The 27250-nt window shown below is 42.9% G+C and overlaps 2 protein-coding genes and 1 long non-coding RNA gene across 5 annotated transcripts in view; 2 read left to right on the forward strand and 1 right to left on the reverse strand.

Annotated features, from left to right (window-relative positions):
• JADE1 (jade family PHD finger 1) overlaps positions 1 to 9904 on the reverse strand; it is a 171850-nt gene extending 161946 nt beyond the window's left edge. For 2 of the 3 annotated variants that reach the window (XM_081021920.1, XM_081021921.1), the window contains exons 1-2: positions 9436 to 9904; positions 6292 to 6323 (exon numbers count right to left, since the gene is read on the reverse strand). The gene's annotated coding sequence lies outside the window, so the exon portion shown is untranslated. Of the gene's footprint in view, positions 1 to 6291; positions 6324 to 9435 lie in introns of those variants that run through there. The other variant, XM_081021917.1, reaches the window with a different exon arrangement.
• A 95-nt stretch (positions 9905 to 9999) lies between these two features.
• Positions 10000 to 20449, forward strand: PGRMC2 (progesterone receptor membrane component 2). Its single transcript, XM_081022144.1, has 3 exons — positions 10000 to 10453; positions 17312 to 17467; positions 18530 to 20449. Exons 1-3 carry the CDS (start codon positions 10087 to 10089, stop codon positions 18625 to 18627), a joined length of 621 nt encoding a protein of 206 aa, XP_080878270.1. The 5' UTR covers positions 10000 to 10086; the 3' UTR covers positions 18628 to 20449.
• LOC308485922 lies at positions 10481 to 16128 on the forward strand. The gene is made up of 2 exons (XR_013990866.1): positions 10481 to 14505; positions 14870 to 16128. It is a non-coding gene; the product is annotated as an uncharacterized lncRNA (long non-coding RNA).
• Positions 20450 to 27250: the final 6801 nt, after the last annotated feature.

Below are 27250 nucleotides of genomic sequence, written 5' to 3' on the forward strand. Positions count from 1 at the left end.
TTTTAAGCAGGGGTCCCCAAAAGGCAAAAATAGGGATAAAATAGAGGCAATGATTTTCTAAGAATGGGTACTAGGAGGAAAGGACTGTGAAGTAGATCAAGCTGCCATGCATGACTGGTGGTGGGCAGTATTCAGCTTGACAGATCACAACTTGTGCAGACCTGTCCAGGTAGATAAACAGTAGAAGTGAGTATGCAAACTCTGCTATAGAAAGCAATTTTTTGCTATATATTTTCTCAGGTTTTAGTAACCACTGAAGCTGTAAACAGGAGGGAAACATGCAAGCCTACATTTAGACTTGATTTTCTGAAATGTGAGTGGATTATGTTGGAGGTAAACAAGCCTGTAGTTGCGATCTGGTTGATCTGTAAGTCAAGATCAATCATCAAACAGGACCTGTAATTCATTAAAATGGCATGCAGAAAATATAAGTACAACTGCACGTGCATATGCAGCACAAATTGGATGCTTGTGTTTCTAGATTCCCATTTGCATCTTCATTCATATAATTGGGTTTGGGGGTTTGGGAGAGGGATACTGTCAAATGCAAACATCCTCTCTAAACTACAAGCAAAAAATCTCAAGGATTTTTCCTTTACCAGAAAAAGGCAGCAAGACATTGGGGGGGGGGGGGACACACTACTCCTCTAGTCCTATAGATGTGTCACCCTATGATAGTGTATAAAGCATTCTATTTTGGTATGTGACCCAGCTCCATGAAGTTGTTTTCTGTGATTGTTAGTCTGGCTTTGCATTACATTTGAACCAGTGCTTATTATTTGGTTCTCTCCAAACCAACCATGAGCAGAACATGCACCAGCACATTAAACCACAGTTTATTTTTAACTATGGCTTAATATGTCATCCAAGTCTGGTAAATGTTTGGCACTTTTCTCCAGGCAACTAACGATAAGGAATAAGTAGTACAAAAGAGGAAAGGGAAACCTTTAATAGTTGTGCGGGAGTAGAAATTTGAGCACATGCAGTTTCTTAAATAAGCCCTAGACAAAAACCTAAAGTAGCATTATTCAAATGTAATTTCAATATAGCCGTATGTATTGAGCACCCACATTCCTCTTTATTGTTTTTAGTATCATCAGTGTACTTAGTGCTTTAACATAATTACAAAAGAAAAAGAAAAAGCAAGTCTCTGTCCCACAGAGCTTGCAATCTGAATTTACATTTGAACAACTTTCCAATACATTCATGAATGTAAAAAAGGCATCCCACGGTGAGGAGCTGGTTAATTCTTGTGGGGGGGGGGATGGGTTTGGCTTACACAACCACTGGGTGGAGCTTGACAAAACAGCAGATTTTTGCCAGACAGCAACTGTTAAACAGAAATGCCTAAGCCAAAGTGCCTTGCCTCACACATGCCGAAACATATTTGCAATGGAAATGTTTGTGCTTTAAAGGACAAGGGAACAAAAGGACAAGAGAAGGAGGATATTTCAGTCTTCTGTCCTCTAATCAGACGTTTACGCAGGATTGGTGTATGTTCTCCAACGTTTGCATCAAAATATTATGAACTAGCATAAAGTAGGGACAGGAGAAAGAGGTTATAGTTTGACAGATGATTTGCATTTAGAGAATGGTGACTAGGACCGTTTTTCCACAACTTTAACTGTTATGATTTTGTTCAAAGTCATGTTTTGTTCATACATGTTAGCAAATTTGACAGTTAGCACACTGCAAGGTTAACAGCCTCTTCTTGTCTGTTTATAGGACTTTTGGCCCACATAGCCCTCTAGTGAGGAGGTACATTAGTACTGTATACAGACACAGTAAAAATGTTAATTTTAAGCATCAAACTAAACAAGACATATTTGTACAACTTATTCTAAATGAAAAGCTTATTCTAGAGTTTAAAAACTGCTCAAACTGAAAAGCTTCTTCGAGTTAGACTTTGGAGGGTGGGACTACTATAGCTGTGTTTCAGTCTTGTTCTGCAAACTTGAGACGTAAGTGGTGCCGATAAGGTGGCATTTTAACATATCTGTGCAATTCTAATACTCCACAGAAGAGAGGGATGCATCACAGAAATGAACGACCCAATGGAGATGATGGTGTTGCTTCAGTGGGAGTGGTATGACTGCAGCAGGAAGCTCTGTCCATATGCTCCCTAAATTACTCAAGACAACCCTAATTCAAAAGTATAGCTATGGCACATTGGTCCCTCTCACATGTCTCAAAGTAGAAAAACCATGTGACTGACTGAGCTGCCAGAAAGTCAGTCCTATTAGGAAAGCTTTTCCCCCATCTGTTGTTTTGATACCAGTCCAGAACAACCACTATAGCAGACATGGGAGGAGTCAGAACTGCTACAGAAACAGCCTTATGTGTTAGTATTAGCCTACCAGAATCATACACTGGTTTTCAGCACGGTCGGGGCTGTTTCTCTGAAGACTAGAGGAGTTACAGTGTGTTTTCTGCGGAGCTGTTTTTGTTGTTGATTAGTTTAGTATTTGTTTTATGACCTTGCCAGAGATACAACAAGCAAGCAAGCAACTATGAGTCTCTTTCCCTAACCAATATCTATTTTTACTTAATCATTCTGCACTGATTGATTGATTGGGTGGAGAAATAGTGGCTGGCTTGTTTATTTATTGAAAAAAAAACAGGCTTCCTCAACCTCGGCCCTCAAGATGTTTCGAGACTACAATTCTCATCATCCCTGACTACTGGTCCTGTTAGCTGGGGATCATGGGAGTTATAGGCCAAAAACATCTGGAGGGCCGAGGTTGAGGAAGCCTGAAACAAACTCTTCCCTACATTCACTCATTAGAAGCCACAGCAGCTGCTGGGCTGGGGAAGTCAGGTCAGGTAGATCTGGACCATTTGCTATTCCAGGATATTTCCATGAAAGGTGTATGGATGTGGTTCCTACAAGCCCCTCTCCTAGCAGGGGATATATCCTGAATGCATAAAAATGGAGGAAAATGTTATCAATGTTATTTCTACCTTGCTCTTTTGTGAGTTTGTCAGTGAATTTCTAAAAGCAAAAGTTTGGGCTGTATGCCTGTCTGGATATGATTCCACACCCTTCCCCAAACCTGGAAAATATTCTCCTGATTCTCAAACAGAGGTTGATTATTGTAAGTCTGGTGTGATTATTGCAAATATGTTCTGATGTGCTCTGATGAGTCCCTCAAAAAGACAGCTAAGCAAATGTTGGCAGAATTCCCCCAAGAAGTTCAACAACTTTTCTGGCCTCTTAAAAAACTTTGGCTGATCTCCTAAAAAAAGCTCAACAACGAGGATTGCTATGTCGCTGTGCATGTCACCAACCATTACAAGCAGGTGTGTGTGTTTCAGACAGAATCGGTAAAGGTAAAGGGACCCCTGACCGTTAAGTCCAGTCACGGATGATTCTGGGGTTGCGGTGCTCATCTTGCTTTACTGGCCGAGGGAGCAGACATACAGCTTCCGGGTCATGTAGCCAGCATGACTAAGTCGCTTCTGGCGAACCAGAGCTGCACACGAGACAGTAAAAGAGCAGTTCAGTGGGTTCGGTGGAAAAAAATATAAATATGTGTACCATCTTCATGGAGTATCTCAAGGAGCTGATCTACTTGAAATTTATACAAATTTGGAAATTACCATAGTGTGCTATGGATTTTTTTAATAAAATACTGCCTGGTAATTAAAGATCAAAGTCAGTGCATGTATGCTAACTCCCTGCCTTGTTTCATCCTCCTGCCTACTTTCTGGAACAACAAGGAGAATGTGTAATAAGATGAGTGCACACCCACCTACTGCCTTTCCTGAGCAGGGGGTGTGGCAGCAGTAGATCCTTTGGTTCTGTGCAGTCAGATAAGGAGGGTGTGTCTACCAGAAGCATGAAATCATGCCTTATGCCACTCCAGTTTTGATAACCTGTTCTGTTAAGCCCCTATTTTCACTAAGAGGGTGAAAAGAGCTGTTATTATAGAAGACAAGGTGGCAAGGAGTCTGGTCTTGAAAAAGACAAAACATCATCTTTAAGATTTAGAAGTAGGCTTTGTTACTGGATCTAGCTTCAAAATAAATGTGTTTGTGGGAAGGGGAGGGGTTAGTTTAAAGTTTGAGAATGAACTGGGTATGTTTCTAAAGTGAACATGTTGATTCATTCACATGGGGAAGCATTCTTCATGTGGGCCTCTTCCTAATTTACGAATGGAATTAAGAGAAGGCAACTATACAGGCAAGGTAAGGCAATTAAGGTTTTCCACACCCATACAATTAGCATATTTTCCATTAGTTGACAAACGAGTTCCTAAACGAAGTACAGGACAGTCTGACCAAGTTGTTGTTATGTTCAGTCAGCTCTATCTGAAGAAATTTCTTAACGTGTGTATATGTATATGTATCTGTATATGTATATGTATGTGTGTGTGTGTTCGTATAGCAGCAGCCAGATCGTTTTGGTTTTCTGTATGTTGGGATCAAAACCTCTAGACTTCCAGAATAAATGAGAAGTACAATAGTCAAGTAAATTTGAGACAAGCTGAATAGCACACTTTGAAGTTTGCTGGAGGCTGCTGGAATCATGTCCACACCTTTCAAATATTACAAACCACATGTGGTGTTGATGCTAAGACAAATGTTTCTAACAGCCTCCATATATTTCCTCATGACTTTTCAGGCTCATTACAGCTCATTTTTTAAAACTGGCTGCACCACAAGTCTTCTCTTACCATATCTGGATAACAAAGGAATGTGGGCCTTCTTTTCATCTCACCAACTCCAGCCTGGCGCAGGAAAAAGTAATCACAGCAGGCTGCCTTTCAGAGCCCTGCAGCATGAAGCCACACAACACAGGTGACACATACACCACACATTCCATAAAGCCAATGCTGCCATAGGTGTCTACTTTGTATTGTTTTAAAATTCATCTGCTATTATTTTCTGTGTTGTTTTTAACTGGGGTTTCCTTCTTCTTTTTGGCTGGTTCTATTTTATTTTGTACATTGCCTTGAGGCATGTCTGTGTGGAAGGTGATTAATAAATAAAGACTGTAGTTGTGTTGGTACAAATATGCCCCAATAATCTGATTCTGGTACAGGTGCTTTTGAATATCTGTATTTTTAAAAATCAGATCAAGATAATAACATACATGTTATTATTTGTCATCATTATTGGTGTCAATTTATTAAACAGTTGTCTCAAAATTATATATAATAAAAACAGCAAAAATGGTTTAAAAACACACATGCACGCAAACCAATAAATTTTAAACAAAACTAAAACCATTCAAAAGACACTCATACCAAAGACCCATTTATCTATCTTACAAAAGCCTGTTGGGACAAAAGTATCTTACAAGTGTTTCCTAAAAATGCAGATAGTGGGTCCCTGTCCTATCTCGATAGGAATGCTGTTACACAGAACAGGGGCAGCCAAGCTAAAAGCCCTACTCCTCTACTAGGTATATTAGGGATAAGGCAGCCTCTCAAGTAACCTTGTTATGAGCTGTAGAATGCACACTTCTTCAGATATCTTCAGTTATCTGAAGAAGTGTGCTTGCGCACGAAAGCTTATACCCAGAACAAACTTAGTTGGTCTCTAAGGTGCTACTGGACAATTTTTCAAGTTTTTTATTTATTTCTACTGCATCAGACCAACAAGGCTACCCACCTGAATCATGAGCTGTAGAGTACAAGTAGCAGACTGGCAGTCTGTAAGCAAATCCTGCAAGCAGGGCATTGTATGCTGGTGGTAGTTTGCCCCCACAACCAACCTAACTTATGTTCTGTTCCAGTTAAAGCCTCCCAGCCAACCCCAAGAGTAGCCCCACACAGAGCACATTACAGTGATTCAACCATTAAGTTACCAGTGCATGGAAAACTACAGTCATTAACCCGATCCAATAACAACCATAGTCGATTTACCGACCAAAGTTGGTAACTGGTATTCCTAGCCATCAAAGACATCTGTGCCTCCAGTGATAGTGGGATGCAGGAGCACCCTCAAACTATGTACTTGCTCCTTCAACAATAGTGTGACCCCACCCATCTAATTTATTCCAGGAATGCTTACAGCTCCATTACCACAATATTGCAGCTTACAAGCAATATTTCAGATTGCAGACTCTTGGCCTCATCTCAGAATCCCTCGCCCCGAAGGTTTTTGGCCTCTTCTCCACGTTCATAGTTATAAATAATCCCAATCCCATTGGATTTCAATACCAGTATTTTTTTACAAATCTATCTGGAAAAGACGTAAAAATTTCAAGGCAAGCCTTTCATGCAAATACATAGGTGAAGGACAGGCTGCCCTTCTTAAGGAATTTGAAAGTATTCAAATTCTTACCTTGCCTTGTAGATATATGTAAAGAGCACCAGCTGAAAAACAATAATTGGTGGGTGTTAAAATCATTACAACTCAAACTGAGGTGGCAAATAAATGGGGAATTGGACAAGGTCCACATAAAAGTGATTGGGTGAAGTGTGGAATATGTAGTAATACACAACACCATTTACACATTTAGTTCAGATTAGAGAAGGTAAGGAATGGGATGCTCACAAAAGGGATTTTGCTTTAAATCAGATTTGTTAATTTTTGGAAAGACTGCTATCAACAGAGTATAGCTACTGTATATATTTTACATTTTGAGGTAAACTGAAAATAATTGTATTATTTATGACAGCATTATTGTTATCATTATTTTTCTTAACTGTAACTGAGGATTTTGTTATAAAAAGGAGTTGCCCTCTATCAGATATTGTAAATGCATTAAAAGCAATGGGTTAGAGATTGTAATGATAAAATTGCAGAACTATCCAGTCCTTAAATGGCATATGTTAAAATGGACAGCACCAATCCCAAATCCATTTGCACCAGTATAGTACTGATGCTGTCGTAGAGAAGAGAACCTGTTGTGACCAAGCAACAGGATTGTACTGGCACAGGGCTAGGGGCAGTGCTATATCAATGTAATCAGTCATACATCAGCAGAATCCCATGTCAAGAATCACAAAAAATTGATAGACTGAGAAATACTGTATTTTTCGCTCTATAAGACGCACCAGACCACAAGACGCATCTAGTTTTTGGAGGAGGAAAACAAGAAAAAAAATATTCTGAATCTCAGAAGCCAGAACAGCAAGAGGGATCGCTGCACAGTGAAAGCAGCAATCCCTCTTGCTGTTCTGGCTTCTGGGATAGCTGCGCAGCCTGCATTCGCTCCATAAGACGCACACACATTTCCCTTTACTTTTTAGGAGGGAAAAAGTGAGTCTTATAGAGCAAAAAATACGGTAGTTTTGGCATGAAAGGAATTAAGAAGTGGCCAGTCTGTCCTCAAAGCCAGGTTTGGATCCATTCCTTGCACCAGCATCATGAGAATAAAGTGGAGCTACACTTGTTTGGTAAGGGAACCTATCTGATACTTTGAGATGAATGAAATGGGACTATACCACTCTCCCATGTATTTATATTAGCAACAGAAATTACCTTTTTGGGACAGATGTAGGAAAATTTATCACTAGGTGGCCTTCCTGCCTGCACCATACTATCATCTAGCACTTTTTTCCTTCAAAAAAGTTTAGAGGTACTCTCATTTTCCTATTCATATTGAATTACTACCCCTCAATGAGGCCAAACTTAGATTCACAAAATATTTAGGGGTATGTGTATCCCTGCATCCCCACAGAAAAAAAAGCACTGCTATCATTTACTTGTAAGTAATTTTATTCTCCGCCTAGGGATAACATAAGGATTCTTAATTCACCTACATTTGTATATATCAACCTAAATAGATGTTTCTTCATTACTGTACAATTACAGTACCATTTATACTTATGATGAATCTGTGTATTGGTAATTGATACCTGGCCAATTACTATTCTCACATGTGTGTGTTCTGCTTATGGCAACTATATATTCTCTACTAAGAGCAGGAAAAAACCTCATTCAAAACGTTAAGGAATTTACAGCACCTCTCTGAAATTTCCATGCATTTATATTTATCTATATAATCATTTTTGTCCAAATAAATTGCAAATGGCATTAAACTAGGAATGGATTATACATATTCAGAACCCCATTCCAAACGGTAAGGAAATCCAAATAAGCTACACCCATCCCTTCTTCCCTGTACTCTGAATATGGTATTCACTGATAAAATACATTGTCCAATGAAACTCCTGTTCTGTTCTGGGTGGATTAAAAAAGGAATTCCTTCTATTGTAGTTTGTTTTAAAAACCCATTATATTTGCTTAAGCACAGTCTGCTTTAAAATAGCATGGATTAATATGCTCAACAGGAAGTTGGAAAGACAAGGTCAGATGTGGAAGTCTGTTATTGTTTAGCTTAAATCCCAAAACATTTACTTGGAAGTAATTTTCATTGGTTTCAGTAGAACCTACTTTTGAGTAAACCTATTTTGGACTGCGGCTTGACTCCTTGTAGTAAGCACATTTCAACCATTATGGCTCTGTGTGGAGCACTGCCATATGAAAGTGTTTTTCTAGAATATTAGCCCTGGTGTGTTTTCCACAGCTCGGAGCTGTGGTACCCTCCAACACTAATGACTACAATTTCCATAATCCCTGAACTATGGCCATGCTAGATGGGGATTAAAAGAGATGCAGTTCAGTAACATCTGATGTATTTCTGCAATATATTAAATCTGACCCCACCTGCTACAGACATAAACATCCTTCTTATATCACTTCTTTTTAGGGGAGTGGTGTATACATCTGTTTACCCATGTGCACACACGTTTGTACACAGGGGGGCTACCCTTACTGTATGCCAGTAATATCCATAGAGGGCTGGCAACAAGTGTGAGGTAGTCCTAGATAGAGGTTGGTCAAGAATCTTAGAATTAGCTTAATAGGATGCCCCTTTCCATGACCAACAAGAGAAACTGTTTTCAGCAAGCACTTACAGAAGGCCTCTGGAGCTTGTGACCAATGCTTTGGAGTGGGGAGGTGTTAAAATAGGAAATCCTGCTTTCTCATGGGCATGATGTGGTGTGCAAAGCATGTCCTGTGGGTACTAGGAAATTGGCATGGTTTGTTCATTTATATAGCAGCCATATAACTGCAACTCACAAAGCAAACCAAAAACGGTAGAATACAGTGTTAAAGAATAAAAACTGGGACATATTGAATTAAAAAAATCCGAAGCACAATTAAAAGAAAATACCGTAGCGAAGAAATGTGGATTTCGGTGAAGGATATTTTTTGGGGGCGGGGTTGCTTATTTTAAAAAGAAGCCCATTAGGGAAAGGGTTTATGCAGCCACTATGTATTAAAAACAGCCTGCTGGGTCAGTCCAACCGCCCTTTTAGTCCCTGCGCCCGTTCTCACAACGGCTACCCCAATGCCTGTGAGGAAGCCCGCGAAAACGAGCCCTCTCCAGCAGCTGGGACGATACAGAGATTCTGCCTTCTTCAGCCAGCATTTCCCTCAGGGCGAGTGTTAACAAGTCTGTGGGGTAGGGCCTACCTGATTTTTCATTTTATTTGCACAGAGCGCCCCGTGTTCTTAGGTGCAATATACCACTGACAACTCATGACGACGCTCATGCATCTTCGCCATTGTGAAGGCAAAAGAAATTGAAAAAACGCCTTGAGGGAGCCTTTCGGAGATAAGCAGCGCCTCACCGCCCTGATTTTACAATCGATAAGGGAAAGGGCGGGGGAGTACAGAAGCATGTTTATGGCGTCGACGAGCCCCCTTCTCTCTCTCCCCCCTCAAAAAGAATATTCTAGTCCAGCGCCCGCAACGCGCGCGCGGCATTCCTCCGTCGGCACCACGTGAGCGCCAAGAATTTATGAGGGCGAAGGCTCGCTCGCGCGCGGACGCCACACACGCGCACACACATTCTCTCTCTCTCTCTCTCTCTCTCTCTCTCCAACCAACCCCTCCCAGGCGAAGATTCCCCTAAGGTGGAAATCTGCCGTTGGGTAGCCGCGTGCGCCTCTTTCTCATTCGTTCTGCTGGGCGCGAGCTAGCGTGGGTGACGTGTCCTTACCAGTGACCAATTGGAGCCCGGGCGAGGCAAGAGTCAGACGGCGCCCCGCCTGCGCCTCCCCGCCTCCCTCCCCCGTCGCGGGGCGGAGCGGTTCCTCTCAGGCAGGCGCTGGCTGGGCAGTGATGGCGGACGATGGGGATGGGAAGCTAAGGACTGAACAAGGAGGCGGCGGCGGCAGCAGCAGCCCGGAGGAGACGGCCGCCGGCAGCTGGCTCGGGGGGAGCGGCGGCCTCGACATGCTGCTGAGCTTGGCGCTGCTGGCGATCGTGGCGCTCGCGGCCTATCGGCTCTACAGGCGCTGGGGCAAGAGGAGCGGAGTGGGGGGCGCGGCGCAGCAGGGCCTGGTCGACTCCTTGCCCCGCATGAAGCGGCGGGACTTCACGCTGGAGCAGCTGCGCGAGTACGACGGCGCGCGCGCGGCGCGCATCCTCCTGGCTGTCAACGGCAAAGTCTTCGACGTGACCAAAGGCAGCAAGTTCTACGGGCCCGGTGAGGGGGACGGAGGGAAGGGGGAAAGGGGGCTAGCGGGGGAGGGGGCGGCATACATGCCTCCTGGGTGAGCGACGGTGGGACAAAGGCCTGGAAGGCGGAAGAAACGCCCTCGCCCCAAGTAGCAGGTGTAAGTGTGTAAGTGGGAGTGGGGAAAAGGCCCGCTTTACCCACCCACATGGGTAGGTGGAGAAAGAAGATATAGCAGGCTCCAGACCAGGCTGGTTTCCCCAGCCTTTTTTGGGGGGGGGGGTTCCAGGGCACGTTTGGAGGCAGGGAAGTGCCACGGGCACCACAAAATACCCATTTCGCAGAAGGAAAGCTGGTGATCTCCTCTGAACTCTCCCTTCCAAAACAAAAGGTAAACACACACACCCCAAATAAAATACAGACAAGGAAGCAGACAGCATCTACACAGAAACAAGTAGCCCACATCCAACCAAACAGAAGAATGCAAAATTTAAAATAATTATTTTTAAAAATATGGCAAATATGAGGAATTATTTATGGGCATGCCATGGTGCCCACAAATACAGCCTTGGGCACCTAAACTTCATTCCTAGTCTTGTTCACACATCTGCTTCACTTTTGAATGCATATTTGCCCTGGAGTGAACAAGCTGTCTTCAGCATATTTGCTTCCCAGATTTTCAGAAATCCTGAGTCTGACTTGTTTCCTTTCCCTACACATGTAATTCTCTGGATTTTGATTAACTAACTAGAAATAGTTCCAGCCTTTTACAATGTGAGTTGGAATCCAGTTTCATTTTATTAAGGTTTGGATATTTTCTCTTTCTGCAAGTCTCTCAGCAATTGCAATGATAATTGGGCTGCAGTCTTACACATAGTTACAACAGAATAAAGTTTATAATAAGTTGACGGGGAGCTGTGGACTTAATCTTATACTGGTCCTAACCATGTACAGATAAAGGCTTCTTGATTCATATCTGCGCAAAGTTCTTGGCAGCTGGAATAAAACGTGTCTTGCTTCTGATTAGATTTTGCCTAATATATATCAAAGGAGGCGGGAGATTGGCAATATATAATCCAGTTCTTAATATGTTTACTTGCAAGTAAATCCTAAGTAGCAGGTTTAATAATTAAACATTATTTTATTTAATAGGCTCACAATGATCTTTTGTGAAGTATATAGTAGGTAGTGAAGGAAAAGTAGGGCAAGATTTTTTTAAAAAAATCATTGTACACAGAAAGTTAATAGTTAGAATAGATATTTCTGCAGTTGTTTATTTTTAAACCTGCAACCTGGTTAAAGAAATTTACAAATTATAAGACTGGGGCTGCATTTTTTAAATAAAAAAAATTGCGCAACCAGTGGGGCATCTGTGGCCCTCCAGATGTTGTTGGACTTCAGTTCCCATCTGGCGGGGAACAATATCTGAAGGTTCATATATTCCCCATCCCTGCTGTACTCACTTGCCTGGGGGTCAGCCACATTGAAACTCTAATTGCCTTGGTTCTGTGTACACAGATGTGCACACTGTGAGTTTGTATATAGTTAAAAACTTTTCCAAACACAAAGCATAGACAATGTACACATAGGTTGTAGTAAGCATGCTAGAAGAGGCATTCTTCTGTGTAAAAGAATTGCGAATACCTCTAAAAATAGTGTTGCAATCTGTTTTGAAGGTAATTTTAATAGATCTGTCCATTAATCATGATATTTTTAATTCATTAAAGACCTTAATTAAGTGGTTAAACTTGGTGGCACTGTTTATATAAATATCTTGCTGACCACTTACGCACTGCAAATGTGCAACTTGTGCTGGTGAAGTAAAACAGTGGTAATGTAGGTACAAATAGATAACATGCCATTTGGGCTACTAAACCTTCCTCCCTGAATACTGGAGTCAGTTGTGAGAATTCGATGCTGGAATAGGGGTCTGTTGTGTCTTGCATTGTGCTGAGCATTGAAACTAATCTTTTCCAGCTCTCTCTGCAGGCTATATACTGGCCCCAATATGCTAACTATCAAGTAGGTATCTTGACATTTTCACTATCACACAATACAGCAGTCCAAATCACAGTGATCCCACAACTGGAGAAATGAATCTCATTTCCCCAGCATCAATATGTTTTGATATTTAATAACAAAAAAGTACTATTAGTAAAACTAATTCTTAAACTTTTATAACTACTTAAAGAATAAGCAATATGTGTATCTGTTGTGTTGTAAACCTTCCTGGAAAGTACCTTGGAAGACTCCTACAGAAGATCTTCAGCCTTCTAACATGGATGGGTCACTAAATGAATTATGAATAAAGGAGACATCTTTTTTAAGAATATGCTTGTCCATCTAACACTGAAATAAGTGGTGGCTTATAAACTTGAGGTTAGAATATGTGACTTCAGTGAATCAAATGATTCTGAGTCCAAAGCACAATAGAGACTGGTAAGCACTCCATGTTGATGGAGATTTTATTTCTTATATTTTGCCCTTCTCATGAGAGTGCAGGGTGGCTAAAAGCAAAGGGTAGACCAAAGTAAAAGCACACTACAAAGTATAGCAGACAAGTCAGCACTAAATTAGAGAAATGCCGTATAAATTATGCCACTCTTACTATACCCCAAAGGCCTGTTGGAACAAACAGGTATTTGGTTGCCCTCTGTGGGGAACAGTCTGAGTGTGATACGTAAAGGGTTCCACAGTCAGGGCAAGACCATTGAGAAGGCCCTGTCTTGTGTAGCAATCCTCTGGGTCAAATACACTGAGGGTACACTGCAAGCTAGGCTTCCCCTGCAGATCTCAAAACAAAGGTTTGCTGATACTGGGGAAGGCATTCCTGCAAGTACTTGAGTTCTAACCCATTTTTGAATGCTATTATCTTACTGAATTTGACCTGGTAGGCTAGCACAATTCTTTTATGCTCTGTGTCATTTACCATTTCTTGCTGCCCTGTACAACAACTGGACAGTAGCACTCTGCGGCAGCTGCAGCTTCTAGATCATCTTTAAGGAAACACCCATGTAGATTGTGTTGCATTAGTTTAATTTGCAGTTGTCTGAGTGTGGACAACTGCAACTAGGTCATCCTGATCCAAGAACAGCTTTAATTGGCCAACTAGCTGGAGCTGGCACTCCTATCGGTGGAGACTATATCCAGGTACACACCCCAAAAAAACCTATGCACCTGTTATTTTAGGAGGAATGCTACTAACAGCCTACTAGTTCTGAGACATGAAAATCACCTACTCACAACACATCCAGCTTAAGAATATTAATAGAACACAATAAACCAAACTTAGGCATTTCTCAACCTCCTCATTTCTGTAAAAGTCATGCTTATGCTTCTGAAGTCCATAGATTGCAAAATGTTTAGCTTTGTCTAGATTTTGCCTTTTTCATGGAACCGAAAACCTCCCTGAATTAACACCTCAGTAGTTAATTCAATAAATATGTGATAGTCTGTGTTGTTCAGCTGCCCAGGTGATTTCTTTTTTTTGTAACTGCTACCGTATGATATTATCAGAATAGATTTGGGTGAGGGGTTTATGATCAATACGAGCAGCTGTCCCATGGAACTATGTTGTCATTGCAAAAAATGACAAATTTGAGGTGAGAATTTTACTACTTTTGTCGGATACCAGTTTCTTTGGTAATCTTAACTGTTACATAGTGAAGCATTATTTTTATGCTTTAAAATTTACAAATTACAGTATTTGTTAGGACAACAAATAGAACCTGCCCTGGGATCATTAATCTGATGAACAGTGGCCTAGACTTTAATTACTTATTTCAAAGTAATCAAAAAAACAAAAGCAAACTAATGTCCCAGCTGATATATCTACCATTGCTTGCCAGCAAACAATAAAATTGTGAGCCCTTCTCTTCTATGCCTTTCATCAACATACCCATTTTGGCTAGTTCCACACATGTTAATAGACACTCCTAAACAGATGGAGAATTGGTGTATTTCCGGTTTCTAGCGCATACTATTTTAGTAGCAGTTGTTAAGTTCACAATTTTTTTTAGGGATTCAAGTACAATCATATCTAATGTGACTAATAAAGGGTATGTATGTATGTTGGGACGCGGGTGGCGCTGTGGGTTAAACCACAGAGCCTAGGACTTGCCGATCAGAAGGTCGCGGTTCGAATCCCTGCAACAGGGTGAGCTCCCGTTGCTCAGTCCCTGCTCCTGCCAACCTAGCAGTTTGAAAGCATGTCAGAGTGCAAGTAGATAAATAGGTACCGCTTCAGCGGGAAGGTAAACGGCGTTTCCGTGCACTGCTCTGGTTTGCCAGAAGCGGCTTAGTCATGCTGGCCACATGACCTGGAAGCTGTATGCTGGCTTCCTCAGCCAATAAAGCGAGATGAGCGCTGCAGCCCCAGAGTCGGTCACGACTGGACCTAATGGTCAGGGGTCCCTTTACCTTTACCTTATGTATGTATGTATTTAGCCACTCGTCATCCTTAGATCTCAGGGTGGTTCACAAGATAAAAATGCAATATAGTAACCACAAAATGTATAATAAAAACAAAAAGAAGCCATTCAGTTTGAGATACTATTCTCCAGGTTTCCTAGGTTTGAGATACTATGCTGTCCCCAGGGAGGCTTGCCTGGCACCTTCATTTCATCTCTTTAGGCACTAAGCAAAACCACTCTTCATCCAAGGCCTTTGGCTAAAAACAACTGCAGTACAACCTTTTTTAACTGTGTGGAGGGGCATTGCTTTTGTTTGTTACTATGTTATTTATTCTTGTGTCTTTATATTGTAAACCACTCTGATCCTCGGATGAAGGGTGATATAGAAATTTAATAATTAATAACATTTAAAAGACTTTACATGTACAAAAGGTGACTACTATATTGGGGTGCTTTCCTTTTGAGTCTACAGTCGGGTTTTAGTGATCCTTTTAATAACTTGAAACACTGCTGGAATGTATAGAACTGAGGAGGAAAATTGTAAGGAGACTTGGAACAAAGTACAGTTCAAATCTTCAACCTATGATTATGAGAATGATTATAGGTAATTCATTAATGGCATTTGGACCTATTAAAACTACACATGATTAGCAGACCCATATCACCAAAGTGCTGGAGAGGTGGTAATGAGATTGGATGCTACTGCTGTGTGGTGGATGTGTAAGATAGTTGAAAACTGCTGGAAGTTAGATTTTCATTATATTTTAAACAGACCTCTCTTAATTCAAAATTGATTTATTTAGCATTTTTCAGAACAACCCAGATTGCATTATTTACAGGACTTTTGTAAGCTTTGCCATGCTCATAAAATTTGTGATATCTGTGGGAAATTACATTCAAACACAACTATGCACAAGCAGTAGTTAGTGCATGAAGGGGTAAAGGACAACAGGGTTGTATTGCTGGATAGACTCAGCTAAGTCACACCCCCTCTCCTCCAGATCTCTTTCTCTCTCTCGCTGCATCATATAAGTAAGCCATGAAAAAGGATCGCATTTGTGCTTTGTGGGAGTTCTACTGTGCAAGTGGAAGTTCTTACATGGGACAGCTTTGTTGAATGAAACCTTCAGTGTCTGTGTTGGTGTACTGATTTATCATTGCAGTTGTTTTTGAGACTATAGGTAGCTTCTTGGTATAGTTGTGGTTTTGTACTATAAACTATGACTCTTAATAAAAAATTACCTCTCCACATTAAACTAGAGTTCTGTTCATTTTCTTTCTAAAATTCGGGTTTGTTTAACCCAAAAGTATAATAGAAAATGGTTTTTTCCCCAAGCATAGCAAGGTAAAATCATATGCTTAAACACTTTTAAGTGCATGGTTGTGAAAAACACTAATGAATTTAAGCCTTAGGATATGTATTTTATCTGAAATCCTAGTATTGCAATGTGGACAAAAGTTTTAGAAAGTCATTTTTGTGGTTGTAAGCTGTTCTAAACTATTTTTGTTATATTTTAAATTGTTGTAACCTACTCTAGGTTACATATGTTCTACCATGTGATCTTGAATTCCTGAAGCAGTCCATTGATCAGATAATATGAGCCAATTCAGCACAAATTGGTCATATACTATTTCATCAGAATGCCTGCTATCATTCTGTTATTAACCTTAAACCCTTTGTTTCAGTAGATAAGTGTATAATAGTGTCACAGTTCATTTGAATAAAAACATAAAACTTATTTCCATAACTTGAATTTCTGTGCCTTTTTTAAAAAGTCATTTAGTAATTTTCTGGATGTTATGTAATCTTAAGATTCAAGTTAAGCTATTTCCAAAGGTCAGGTTGATAAAAGTTAGTTGTGTTGCCAAGTTCCATTACAGCAATTTTTAAAGACTGCCAATGTCCCTAGGTACCAAGAAAAATATTTCACGCTTCTTTAAATGTTTTGTGGCTTTGTTATAAATATATCCAGTTTCTTTAACCAAATTCTGTTCTACCATTCATGTATCATATGGCCTATATAGTCTTTGAGTTAGTGACCTTCATTGTTAGTTTGCACATTTCACTTCATTTGAACAGCATTTTGTAGAGGAAAGTTCATGTTTGTGGATCATTCAGCTTCTGTGTTAGCCAATGCTCTGCCCAAGAAAGAAGGATAAATTTATATTTTGCAGTCCTGAGTAGAGACTTTAAAGACGCACTTTAAAGATGTTTGCACTCAGCCACTGTGTGACTAGCATTTGTCATGTATTTTAAAAAAGAAAATATTAAAATTGGGACAAAGGAGGCAAAGCAGTTTGAGTTACTGAATAAGCTTTTTGTTCAAGCTCAAATTTATTAAACTGTGTTCAGTTAGCTCTGATGTTTGGCAATAATTAATCTGGGGTAGGGGATTATGAAAACACATCAATGTTATTCTGAAAGAATAATGCAAGTGAATGACTGAATACATGGGTCTGTTTTTTCTATTTTCAGAGGGTCCTTATGGAATATTTGCTGGCAGAGATGCCTCAAGGGGACTGGCAACTTTCTGTCTAGATAAAGATGCGCTTAGAGATGAATATGATGACTTATCAGACTTAAATGCTGTGCAAATGGAAAGCGTTAGAGAATGGGAAATGCAATTTAAAGGTAATGTTTAAATTAGGATATTCCTTTAAATCAAATGGAAAGTGAGTACTTGTAAAGGTGTTTCTCAATTATTTTGCAGAAATTGATATTTACTAAATTGCTAGTGAAAATGTCATGGTTCAGCTTATGTAAATATTCATGCAATATGTAAATACTTATGCAAATATGCATAAGTATAGTGTATCTGTGTGGAAGGGGAGGTAAGAGACACCTTAATAGGTTTCCATGGCTGGGCACAACAGGACCACTCCCTTCCTCACAGTAGTGAAACTACTGGATCAGATGGGGATCAGGAGGATGTGGAGGCAGTTGGTTCTAAGTCTTAGTATGTAGTTGCCTCTTGTTAATTCTGCTGCCACAAGCAAGATAAAAAATTGTGCTGGCTAGGATTGATGGGAGTTGTCATCCAGAGCATCTGGAGAACACCAGATTAGGGAAGGTTAGGATACCTAGTGCTTCTGTAAACATCAGCATTAGTCAAAGTACCTCTTGTGGGGGAAGGAGCTACTGCTGTGCGGGGAGTGATCACAGGGGTTCTTCCAGAATTCCAAAATCACTATCTCATGAGTTGCTTGTGTACCCTTCAGGGACTGCAGTACATTCTCATCATTGTAGAGACATTCTTGCATGGATGTTTGTGCAGGCAGAGCTTAGTCCTTGACTGTCAACAGTCAGCAGGGGAGGGTGGTGGTGGCAGAGGCAAAAGCCACTGCTCTCTGTAAGTTCACTTAACCTCTGACACTTGTTGCTGTTTGGTGAATGTGGGTAGACAAGTAAGTTTTCTGCCCATGGTGACAGCTGTCAAGAAGGCCATTTTTATTGCAGAAACACTAACCTTTCCATTGTGGGCGTGTTATTTCCAGTATACTAGGATGTTTTTCAGGTAGGAGAAAGCTAAAAGAACAGCTTAGGTGTGTCTGATAACACCTTTAATCATGGATACGAACTAAAAAAGTTAAATTAATGATAGATAGACCAATGTTGAGAGATAGACCAATGTTTATATAGATGTTTAATGTCATGTTGTAACTTTTGATTATGATACCTACATGTCTTTTTCAGAAAAATATGACTATGTAGGTAGACTGCTAAAGCCAGGAGAGGAACCATCAGAATATACAGATGAGGAAGATACCAAGGATCACACTAAACAGGAATAAACATTGTAAATCACCAAAGTCAGGGGCCTTTGGAACTGCAATCTCTTACTCCCCATCACAGAATGCCCTGTGTCCTTGGGTACAGTTCATCTGCTGCGGAAAACGACTTGATAGGTTTTGTACAAGAACATCATTACCCTCTCAACAAAAAATTGATTACTAGGCATTATTTGTGCTGCCAAACATAGTTTTTGTTGCAGTTTAACTGTAATGTCTGGAAAGGCTTCAGAAATGAAATGGGCGCAGGGATTTAAAATGCAAAGAAAACTATTCTTTTTAGCATGTTGAAGCCTATGAACAGTTTGTCATTTACAAGCTTAAGCATTTCATATGCCATTTTCTACTTCTCTTGACGCTAAATGGAAAATCTAGTTAAGGAATCCCAAGTAAATTTGGCTGCTGAAACATAATAAAATGAAAATACTCAAACTAGTTTGTGGGCCATTGGTTTCCATGGCAGAAAACTACTTCAGATCTCTGCAGATTAAAGGGTTTCAAATAGAATCTCCTGGAGGATAAAGGAAAATTTATCTGCAGAAGGTATCATCTGAAGCTTCTATGATTTTCCTTCCCCCTCAATCAAATCGGAATAATTGTGCCTTATTTCAACTTAGAGACTTGAAGTGTTTTAAGGGAAAACCCCAAATGTGACCTGAGTCACTAAAAGCAGCATTGAGGACTGAAGTTAGAACATTCGGGTGACTGGAAAACATTGATGTCATTCTGTATATAGAATGTAAAGGAATACTCAGTGTTACTGCCATATATATATATATATATGTTAATATACATAAACTTAATTAGCAGTGTAATGGCCAAATGCACCCCCCTTTTGCTTTTTAAATAAACAAGCCCACCTCTTCCCTAAATTTAAGGAGCCTAGCCTCATATCTTTGAGAAATGAGGGATGTGCATGGATGTGGGTGCTCATGTGCAAGAAATGGAGGGATGGTTCCTGCAGATACTGTAAATATGAATACAATTTTAATAAAGCATGTAAAATACCAAATGTGCTGTCAGACTTTATGTAGATGCTATTAAGCTAGTATCGGTGGCCAGGACTCGTGTGTATGAGTAAAAGAAGAAATATTGGAGATATTAAATATTTTTGCACTGCTATTAAATAAAGCTTTACCCAGCTCATTTTTACTTAGCCATCACACTTAATTCACAACAGAAATGTGACATTCAGGTACAGTTTAGATGAATGAGAGCAAACAGGTGGCATATAACTGGAGCATATCTGTATGTTGACATGCTTTGGCTATTACTTTTCATTGAAGGTTGTCATTCCTTTTTCTTGGCATATTAAAAACACAGCTTGTTTTTATCAATGTGGCAGGTAAAGGGAAAAAAAAATAACTTTTTCTTGAATGCATTTCCTGTAAATTAGTCAATAAAGTAGCATTAAGCTGCCATCAACAACCAAGACATGGAAAATCATGCCATGCAGTAAGACAGCCATGTGTCATGCATGAAGAAAACCGAGCTGTGATCTTCAAGCTATGTGATATAGTGTGTTTAACAAACAGCATCCTCCTCCTGTCCAAAATGACCAAACAGTTCTGGACCATGCTCAGGTTGGCTTGTGAGTAGAATGTTCTTATGGTGTCAATAGGAAGATTTTCTATCTGCTGCCCCATTTTTTTAAATGTGAACATGCAGTTGTCCTTTAATTTGAAAATAAGCCTCCACTGATGAGCCACAGTTACAACTCTTCCACTCAAAAAATGTATTCCATAATTGAAATAATGCAGTCTGTTTTGAGAAATGAACAATTTGTGTTCCTACTTTTTTTTAAATAAAGTGTTCTGTAGATACATTGTTAGTGTGCTGTGTTTGTCATTTTACATTCAGGGAAGCTGTTGGAAGGGGAGTAAAATGTTGGACTTAACATAATTTCCCTTTCTATAGTGGATGGGGAGGGTATCCTCAAATCAGTTGGTGTTCCCATTCCAGTAGGGGAGGGCTATGTTAATCAGACTTGTAATTGCCATCCTGCATGAGAGTATGTCTCCCTAAGTTTAGGGATATAACAGCAACAATCTGAACAATTCAGAAATTGCAACCCTGAAAAGCAAAAATAACAGACAAGGAAACATGTAAGGCATCTCTATCCTTAAATAGCACCAGCAGAGAGCCAGAGACTTTCCCTTGACATTCCTAGCAGCAATAATCACTCCAAGTAGAATACCCTCCATCTACTATAGAAGAGGAACTTCCCACAGTAAGTCCAACATTGTTTTCCTACGGTAGAGGGTCAGATTGGATGTTCAAAAACTGCACCCATCCATTGTAGGGTTATTCACTGCGGCTCCCACCTTAAGCTGAGACCACCTCTGAAGACACCTTGGAAAGAACCACTTAGTTCACAATGACACACAACACTGATGATCATATGACTGCCCTACAGTTGTCCGGAGGATTGATACTGAACTATGGTGGTATTTGCACTTCACATGGAGTGAGCAGTGGTCCTTTCAGGCAAGAGTGGATGCTTTGTAACACAGAAATGCAAGCTTTTTTCACCATTCTAGTAAAGCTTTAAAGACTTTCCTCCCACCACTACCAAAAATTCAACATCCTTAGTACACCTACATTGTATATGAATGGTCCATCAAGTGTCTGGTGCCATTTCTTCTTTGGAGGTAGCTGAGATGGCTCTGGGCCAAACCCAAGCCCTCATGAGCCTTATGACAGGCCAGAACTGAGCATCTTAACACCTGATTTCAGGAGTATTGCCCTCTTTCAGAATTATGACAGCAGAGAAGCTCCATGAGGGGAGCATCCACTATGGGTATCTTGGATTCTCCAAGGAGTTCACTGAAATGTAGGGCTGTCCACCCCTTGCCCATCTAGGAAACATTGCAGCTTTGGGGTTCACTGTCCTTTTAATCTGCCTCATCAACTCCCCCAACTTAAAGGGAAGCGGGGTGTGTGTGGCAGAAATAGGCAAATGGAAAAGTTTGGCAAAACTCGGCTAATGCCCTAACCACTGAAGCTCAGCAGGACAGAAACTGCAGGAGGCCCTCTCCAACACAGGATGGCAGTTAAAAGCAATTTCCACAGCCCTATTACAGTATGGAAGGACCAACCCATTTGACAATACCCTCCACTGTAGGAAAATTAAATTTTCCTGCTTCGATGCAGAAAATTAGCAAGAGCATCTGCTTGCACTTCCAACATATCCTTACACAAAGTATGATGGACATTTAGGTTTAAAGCTTTACTTCGATGGCTTTCATAAAGGGCATAGGAATGGTTGGAGACCATTGTCACATTGTGTTCTTCCTCCGCTCAAGTCATGAGTTCCTTCTCCAGGGTGCTTGAAGGGTGGCAATAAATCAGAGTTGGAAGGGGCCCTGAGGATCATCTTGTCCAATATGCAGCTGTCCCATGCATCGAACCTGCAACCTTGGCATTATCAGCACCATGCTCTAACCAACAGCTATCCAGTGAGAGGGCTTTTTCAGTTGTGTCCCATCCTCCCCACTCCGCCCCCAAGTGTATGGAAGACTTTCTCCAGTGAGGACTGCTTCGCAGAGACACACGGACATCTTTTTGGCACCAGGTTAAGACTTCCCTTTTCTTCACAAGCATTTGGTGGAATGTGACCCAGCTCTGTGAAGGCTTTGTTAGTGTTGCTGCATTTTGGAGTTTTTCAGTTGGTTTCTGTGGAGGCAGCTGGGGTCATATGATTTGTGTGTTGCATTGATGGTCGTTTTTAATTCTGTATGCTTTGAAAATTGCTAAATGTATAGTGTTGGGCAGCTAACAAAACATAACCTGCAGCTTAATAGTCTCCTGTGTAGGGTGTAGCTCCCATCTATTCAAGCAACCATTTTAAATGAACAGGATTTGTCTGTTTCAGCAACAGAGCCAAGTTACTGAACAAGATGGCTATTGATGGTGTTCACATATAAAACCTATGCAGGATGAAAAAAGGTGAAGCAGCACCTTCCTCAGTACAAGCCCATTCATATCCTAAGATCTTCCTGGCACCCCAATGCTAGGAGATGTCCATTATGTGGTGATGAGGGAAAAGGCCATATCTGTGGTGGCCCCCCATTTGTGGAATGTCCTTCCTCCCCTTAGAAATATTAGTCCCAAATATACTTCTATAATTCCAAAACCACATAAAGAACTTTATGTCTAGGCATTTGGAGGATGTAGGAGTATTTATTGCTGTCTGCTTTGCATATTTGAGGTTTTTTAGTTTTAATTGTGTTTTTTGGCCACTCTCATTGTTAAATTGATAGTTTTGATTTTTAAGTTATAGCTGTAATTTGTGTATTATAGCAACTACCTTCTGAGGTCTATTACGAGAAGCAGGCTGTAAGTATATCTAATTGTCAGAGGTTCAGGAGCAGAGGCACAGGAAAGGGAGGAAATAGAGAGCGAGGGGGAGGAGTCCGAAGGAAATGTTAGCGATGACAGCGGTCCGAGGTCTCTGAGTCTTTCCAGCGAATCGGAAGATTCACAGAAAGGGGCTCCCATGGTCAGAGCAAGGGGGGTGCCTAGGGGGACACCCCAGGAAGAAGGGGCCAGAGGGGACTCAGAGAGCAGCAGTTGGAAATCAGGACCAGCGTCCACACCAGAGTGCAGTAGGGGGGAGGAGTCCCAGGCATCGGGATCAGGCGGCGCACTGCCAGTGGGAGGACATGAGTCAGGATTGGCCACGCCTCCATCGGGGAGCGAGGAAACGGTCGAGAGGAAGGTTGAAGGCTGGGCGCGCGCGCCAAGTTCAAATGTACAGGAGGGCGGCGCAGTTGGCAGCCCGGATAGGGAGCCAGGTCCCAAAGCCCGCCGAAAAGAGGGGGAGGAGTCAGGGGGGTCAACGTCAGCGTCAGAAGAATCCAGGAAGGAAGGGACCCCGCGGGGTAGCAGGACCCAGAGGAGAAAGGAGAGACGGAAGAGGTGGAGTAAGGCTAGAATCTTAAACTGGTGTACAGGGGGCGGAGATTCAGATGGAGCTTCGCCGATCTAACCCCTAGACGTAGAGCTGGGGCGCTGCGGCTTGAAAATGGAAACTGTACTTCAATAAAGACTTTTGTACATTACTGCCGGCTAGCGTTGGTCCTCTGTGAGCTGGGACCTGGAGCCAGCTCTGACAGTAAGCTCCATCTCTAAAAGTTTTGCACCAAAAACCTCGTAACGTGAGTGGACGCAGCGAGGGAAGAAGATTGGTGCTTCGCGAGCTCACAAAAGTCAGGCAAGATGACTACAGAACAGCAACTAGCAGCCCTGCAAGATGCAGTGACACAACTCAACGCGGAGGTACTCGCATCCAGGAAAAGGGAAGAGGAAGCGGCTGCCGCCTGCAGGGATCTCCAAGCCAGGTTGGAAGTGCTTGCTAAGCAGGGGCAACCGGGACCCAAATCAGAGGGGATTGGGCTGGGGAAAAGAGGAGGCAGCCTGGTATCTCATTTCGATGGGAATTTGCAGCAGTACCCTAACTTCCGAGCAGACATGCTGTTTGCGCTGGAACTGCTGGATAAACACTTTAGAGATGAGCAAGAGAAGGTGGGGTTTATCTTGTCCCATTTGCATGGGGAAGCTAAAGCGTGGCTGCGCAATCTGTGGAGAGATAAGGATCCAGCGCTCCAAAATGCGGATGCATTCATTAAAGCGATGGATTCGTGTTTTTTATCAAATATAGACATTGATATCGCCAGAAAAGACATACATGGGCTCAAACAAGGCAGAGCCAGTGTAAGGCAGTACCATTCCCGCTTTTTTGCATTAGTCCATGCGCTGGGATGGGAGAAGGATTCTGCCCCAGCCAGAGACCTTTTTTGGGAAGGCTTGAATGCAAATGTGAAAGATGAGATTGCAAGGGGGGAGAGACCAAAGAGCACTCAGGAGGTTGTCCAGCGGGCGCTGCAAATTGGGGTGCGTCTGGAAGAACGTCCATGGAACAGAGAAGAAGGACGTTGGGGACGTACGCCAGTGAGAGCACCTCCCCTCTTTCCCAAGGATGCAGCGCGTGCGCAATCCACACCTCCGCAGGGAGGGGGAGAGGAACCGATGGAGATTGGAGGCGCCAGGGCTCAGTCAGCAACCAGAGCCCTAACACCGGGAGCAGTCAAAGCGAAGCCTCCTAGAGGGAACAGGAAGTGCTACATCTGCGACAGTGCTCAGCACATGGCGAAAGAGTGTCCCCAGAGGCTCCACAAGCACACTGCAGCCTCAGCAACAGTAACAGACGCAACTCAGCAGAGAGAACCACAGCAGGGAAACGACAGAGTCTGGCTGGAGGAAGAGGCACTGGGGCCCAGCCAGACAAGTCAATGAAGCCGTCCCCAGAGATTTTGCAGCCCACAGACCCCCTCCCGCCCAAACCAGTGGTGCAGCTCACAGCATCGCTCCAACTACCCAATGGACTCACTATGGAAGTGCCGATTACCATTGACTCTGGTAGTAACGCAGACTTCATAGGACTGGATTTCATTCAAGAGCACAACATAGCACTCCTGCCAGCCACGCTGCCTCTGAAGGTTGTCACGGTGGATGGCAGGGAATTGCTGGGGGGGCAGGTGGTGCAGCAAACGCCTCCGATGGTGATGCAAATTGGGAATCACCGAGAAGTCATCAGCTTCAATGTCACCCAACTGTCGGACACGCCTATAGTATTAGGCATGAGTTGGCTGCACAGGCACAGCCCAGCATTGGCGTGGTACCAGCGACAACTGACCTTCGGCTCCTCATACTGTGCGGAACATTGCATTCTGCCTAGCCCGGAAGGGGAAGAGGATGACCCGCAGCTACAATTAGGCACGCTGCAAGCAGTGCCACTCAAGTACGCAGCGTTTTTGGAGGTTTTCTGCGAGAAGGAAGCGGACAAGCTGCCTCCCCACAGGTCCTATGACTGCAAGATTGACCTCCTGCCAGGGGCGACGCTGCCAACCGGGAAACTGTATTCCATGTCTGAAGACGAGCTGCAGGAACTCAGGGAGTTCATAGACCTCAACTTGAAGCGCGGTTTCATCCAGGAGTCGAAGGCAGTGGGGGGCAGTTCTGTATTCTTTGTGAAGAAGAAGGACACGCCCCAAAAAAGGCTTGTGGTGGACTATAGAATTTTGAACTCGAAAACCAAGCCCACAGCCTTTCCCATGCCCAAGATAGATGACCTGCTCGCAACGGTGAGGAAAGGACGCGTTTTCACAAAGTTGGATCTGCGAGGGGCGTACAACCTGATTCGCATACGGGAGGGCGACGAATGGAAGACTGCCATGTTCACGCCCCTGGGCACCTATGAATACAGAGTTATGCCCTTTGGATTACAAAATGGCTCCCACTGTTTTCAAGCCTTCATGCATCACGTATTGGCGGGTCTCCTCTACAAGAAATGCGTCTGCTTCCTGGACGACATCCTGATATTTTCAGAATCAGAGGAGACCCACGAGGGAGACGTCAAGGAAGTTCTGCAGAGACTGCAGCAGCACAGGCTGTACGCCAAGCTGGAGAAGTGCCAGTTCGACATGAAGGAGGTAGATTTCCTGGGCTACAAGTTGTCGGACAAGGGGCTCGCCATGGACAGCGCCAAGGTTCGCTCAGTGTTGGACTGGAAGAGCCCGCGCAATCGGAAGGAGGTCCAGCGGTTTGTCGGTTTCGCCAACTTTTACCGCAAGTTCATCAAGGGGTTCGCGATGCAGACGGCGGCCATTACCGACACGCTCAGCTCCAAGAAGAAGAAGTTCATCTGGACGGAGCAAGCGGAGCAGTCCTTTCAGAAACTCAAGCGTCTCTTCTCGTCCGAAGAGCAGCTACTGCATGTGAATCCCAGCAGACCGATGAGGGTTGAAACGGACGCCTCAGACAGAGCCGTGGGAGCAGTACTGTTGCAGCAAGACCCGCATGGGGACTGGAGACCGTGTGCCTTCTACTCCAGGAAGCTCAGCAAGTCAGAGCAGAACTACACCATCTGGGACAGGGAGTTGCTGGCCATTCATGCAGCATTCAAGGCGTGGCGGCACTTCCTCATTGGAGCCAAACACACAGTGCAGGTCCGCACGGACCATAAAAACCTGGAGTACTGGCGCACGGCAAGGTTCCTGAACCAGAGGCACATACGATGGGCGGAGTTCTTTGCGGATTTCGACTTCAGGATAGAGTACATCCCAGGCGACAACAACATCATGGCGGATGCACTGTCCAGAAAGCCGCAATACCTCGAGGAGGCGGCACCAGCAGCGGCCAAGCACATTTTCGCACCGAAAGCGTGGGCGTGCGCTTCAGCAACCGTGGACCTGGATGCTGTACGTCGAGCGCTGCAGGAGGACCCCTTCGCACAAGCCAAGATGGAGGAGGTGCACAGGGGCACGGCGGAGGACGACGAGTTCCAGATACGCGACGGATTGCTCATCCGCAGAGGGGCCCTCTACGTACCGGGAGACGACCTCCGCGCGAAAGTACTGCAGCAGTTGCACGACGCACCCACCGCCGGGCACTTTGGCAAAGAGAAGACGGTAGAATTAGTAGCCAGAGATTTTTGGTGGCCCAAGATGCGGGGGGAAGTCGCGGATTACGTCTCGAGGTGCGACACCTGCCAAAGGGCCAAGTCAGTGCACAAACCGCCGGCGGGACTGCTCGAACCGCTGCAGACACCGCTCGAACCGTGGGA

The sequence above is a fragment of the Podarcis pityusensis genome (genome assembly GCF_964106645.2).
Source record: "Podarcis pityusensis genome assembly, chromosome: 9".
In the NCBI taxonomy this organism is placed as follows: Eukaryota; Metazoa; Chordata; class Lepidosauria; order Squamata; family Lacertidae; genus Podarcis; species Podarcis pityusensis.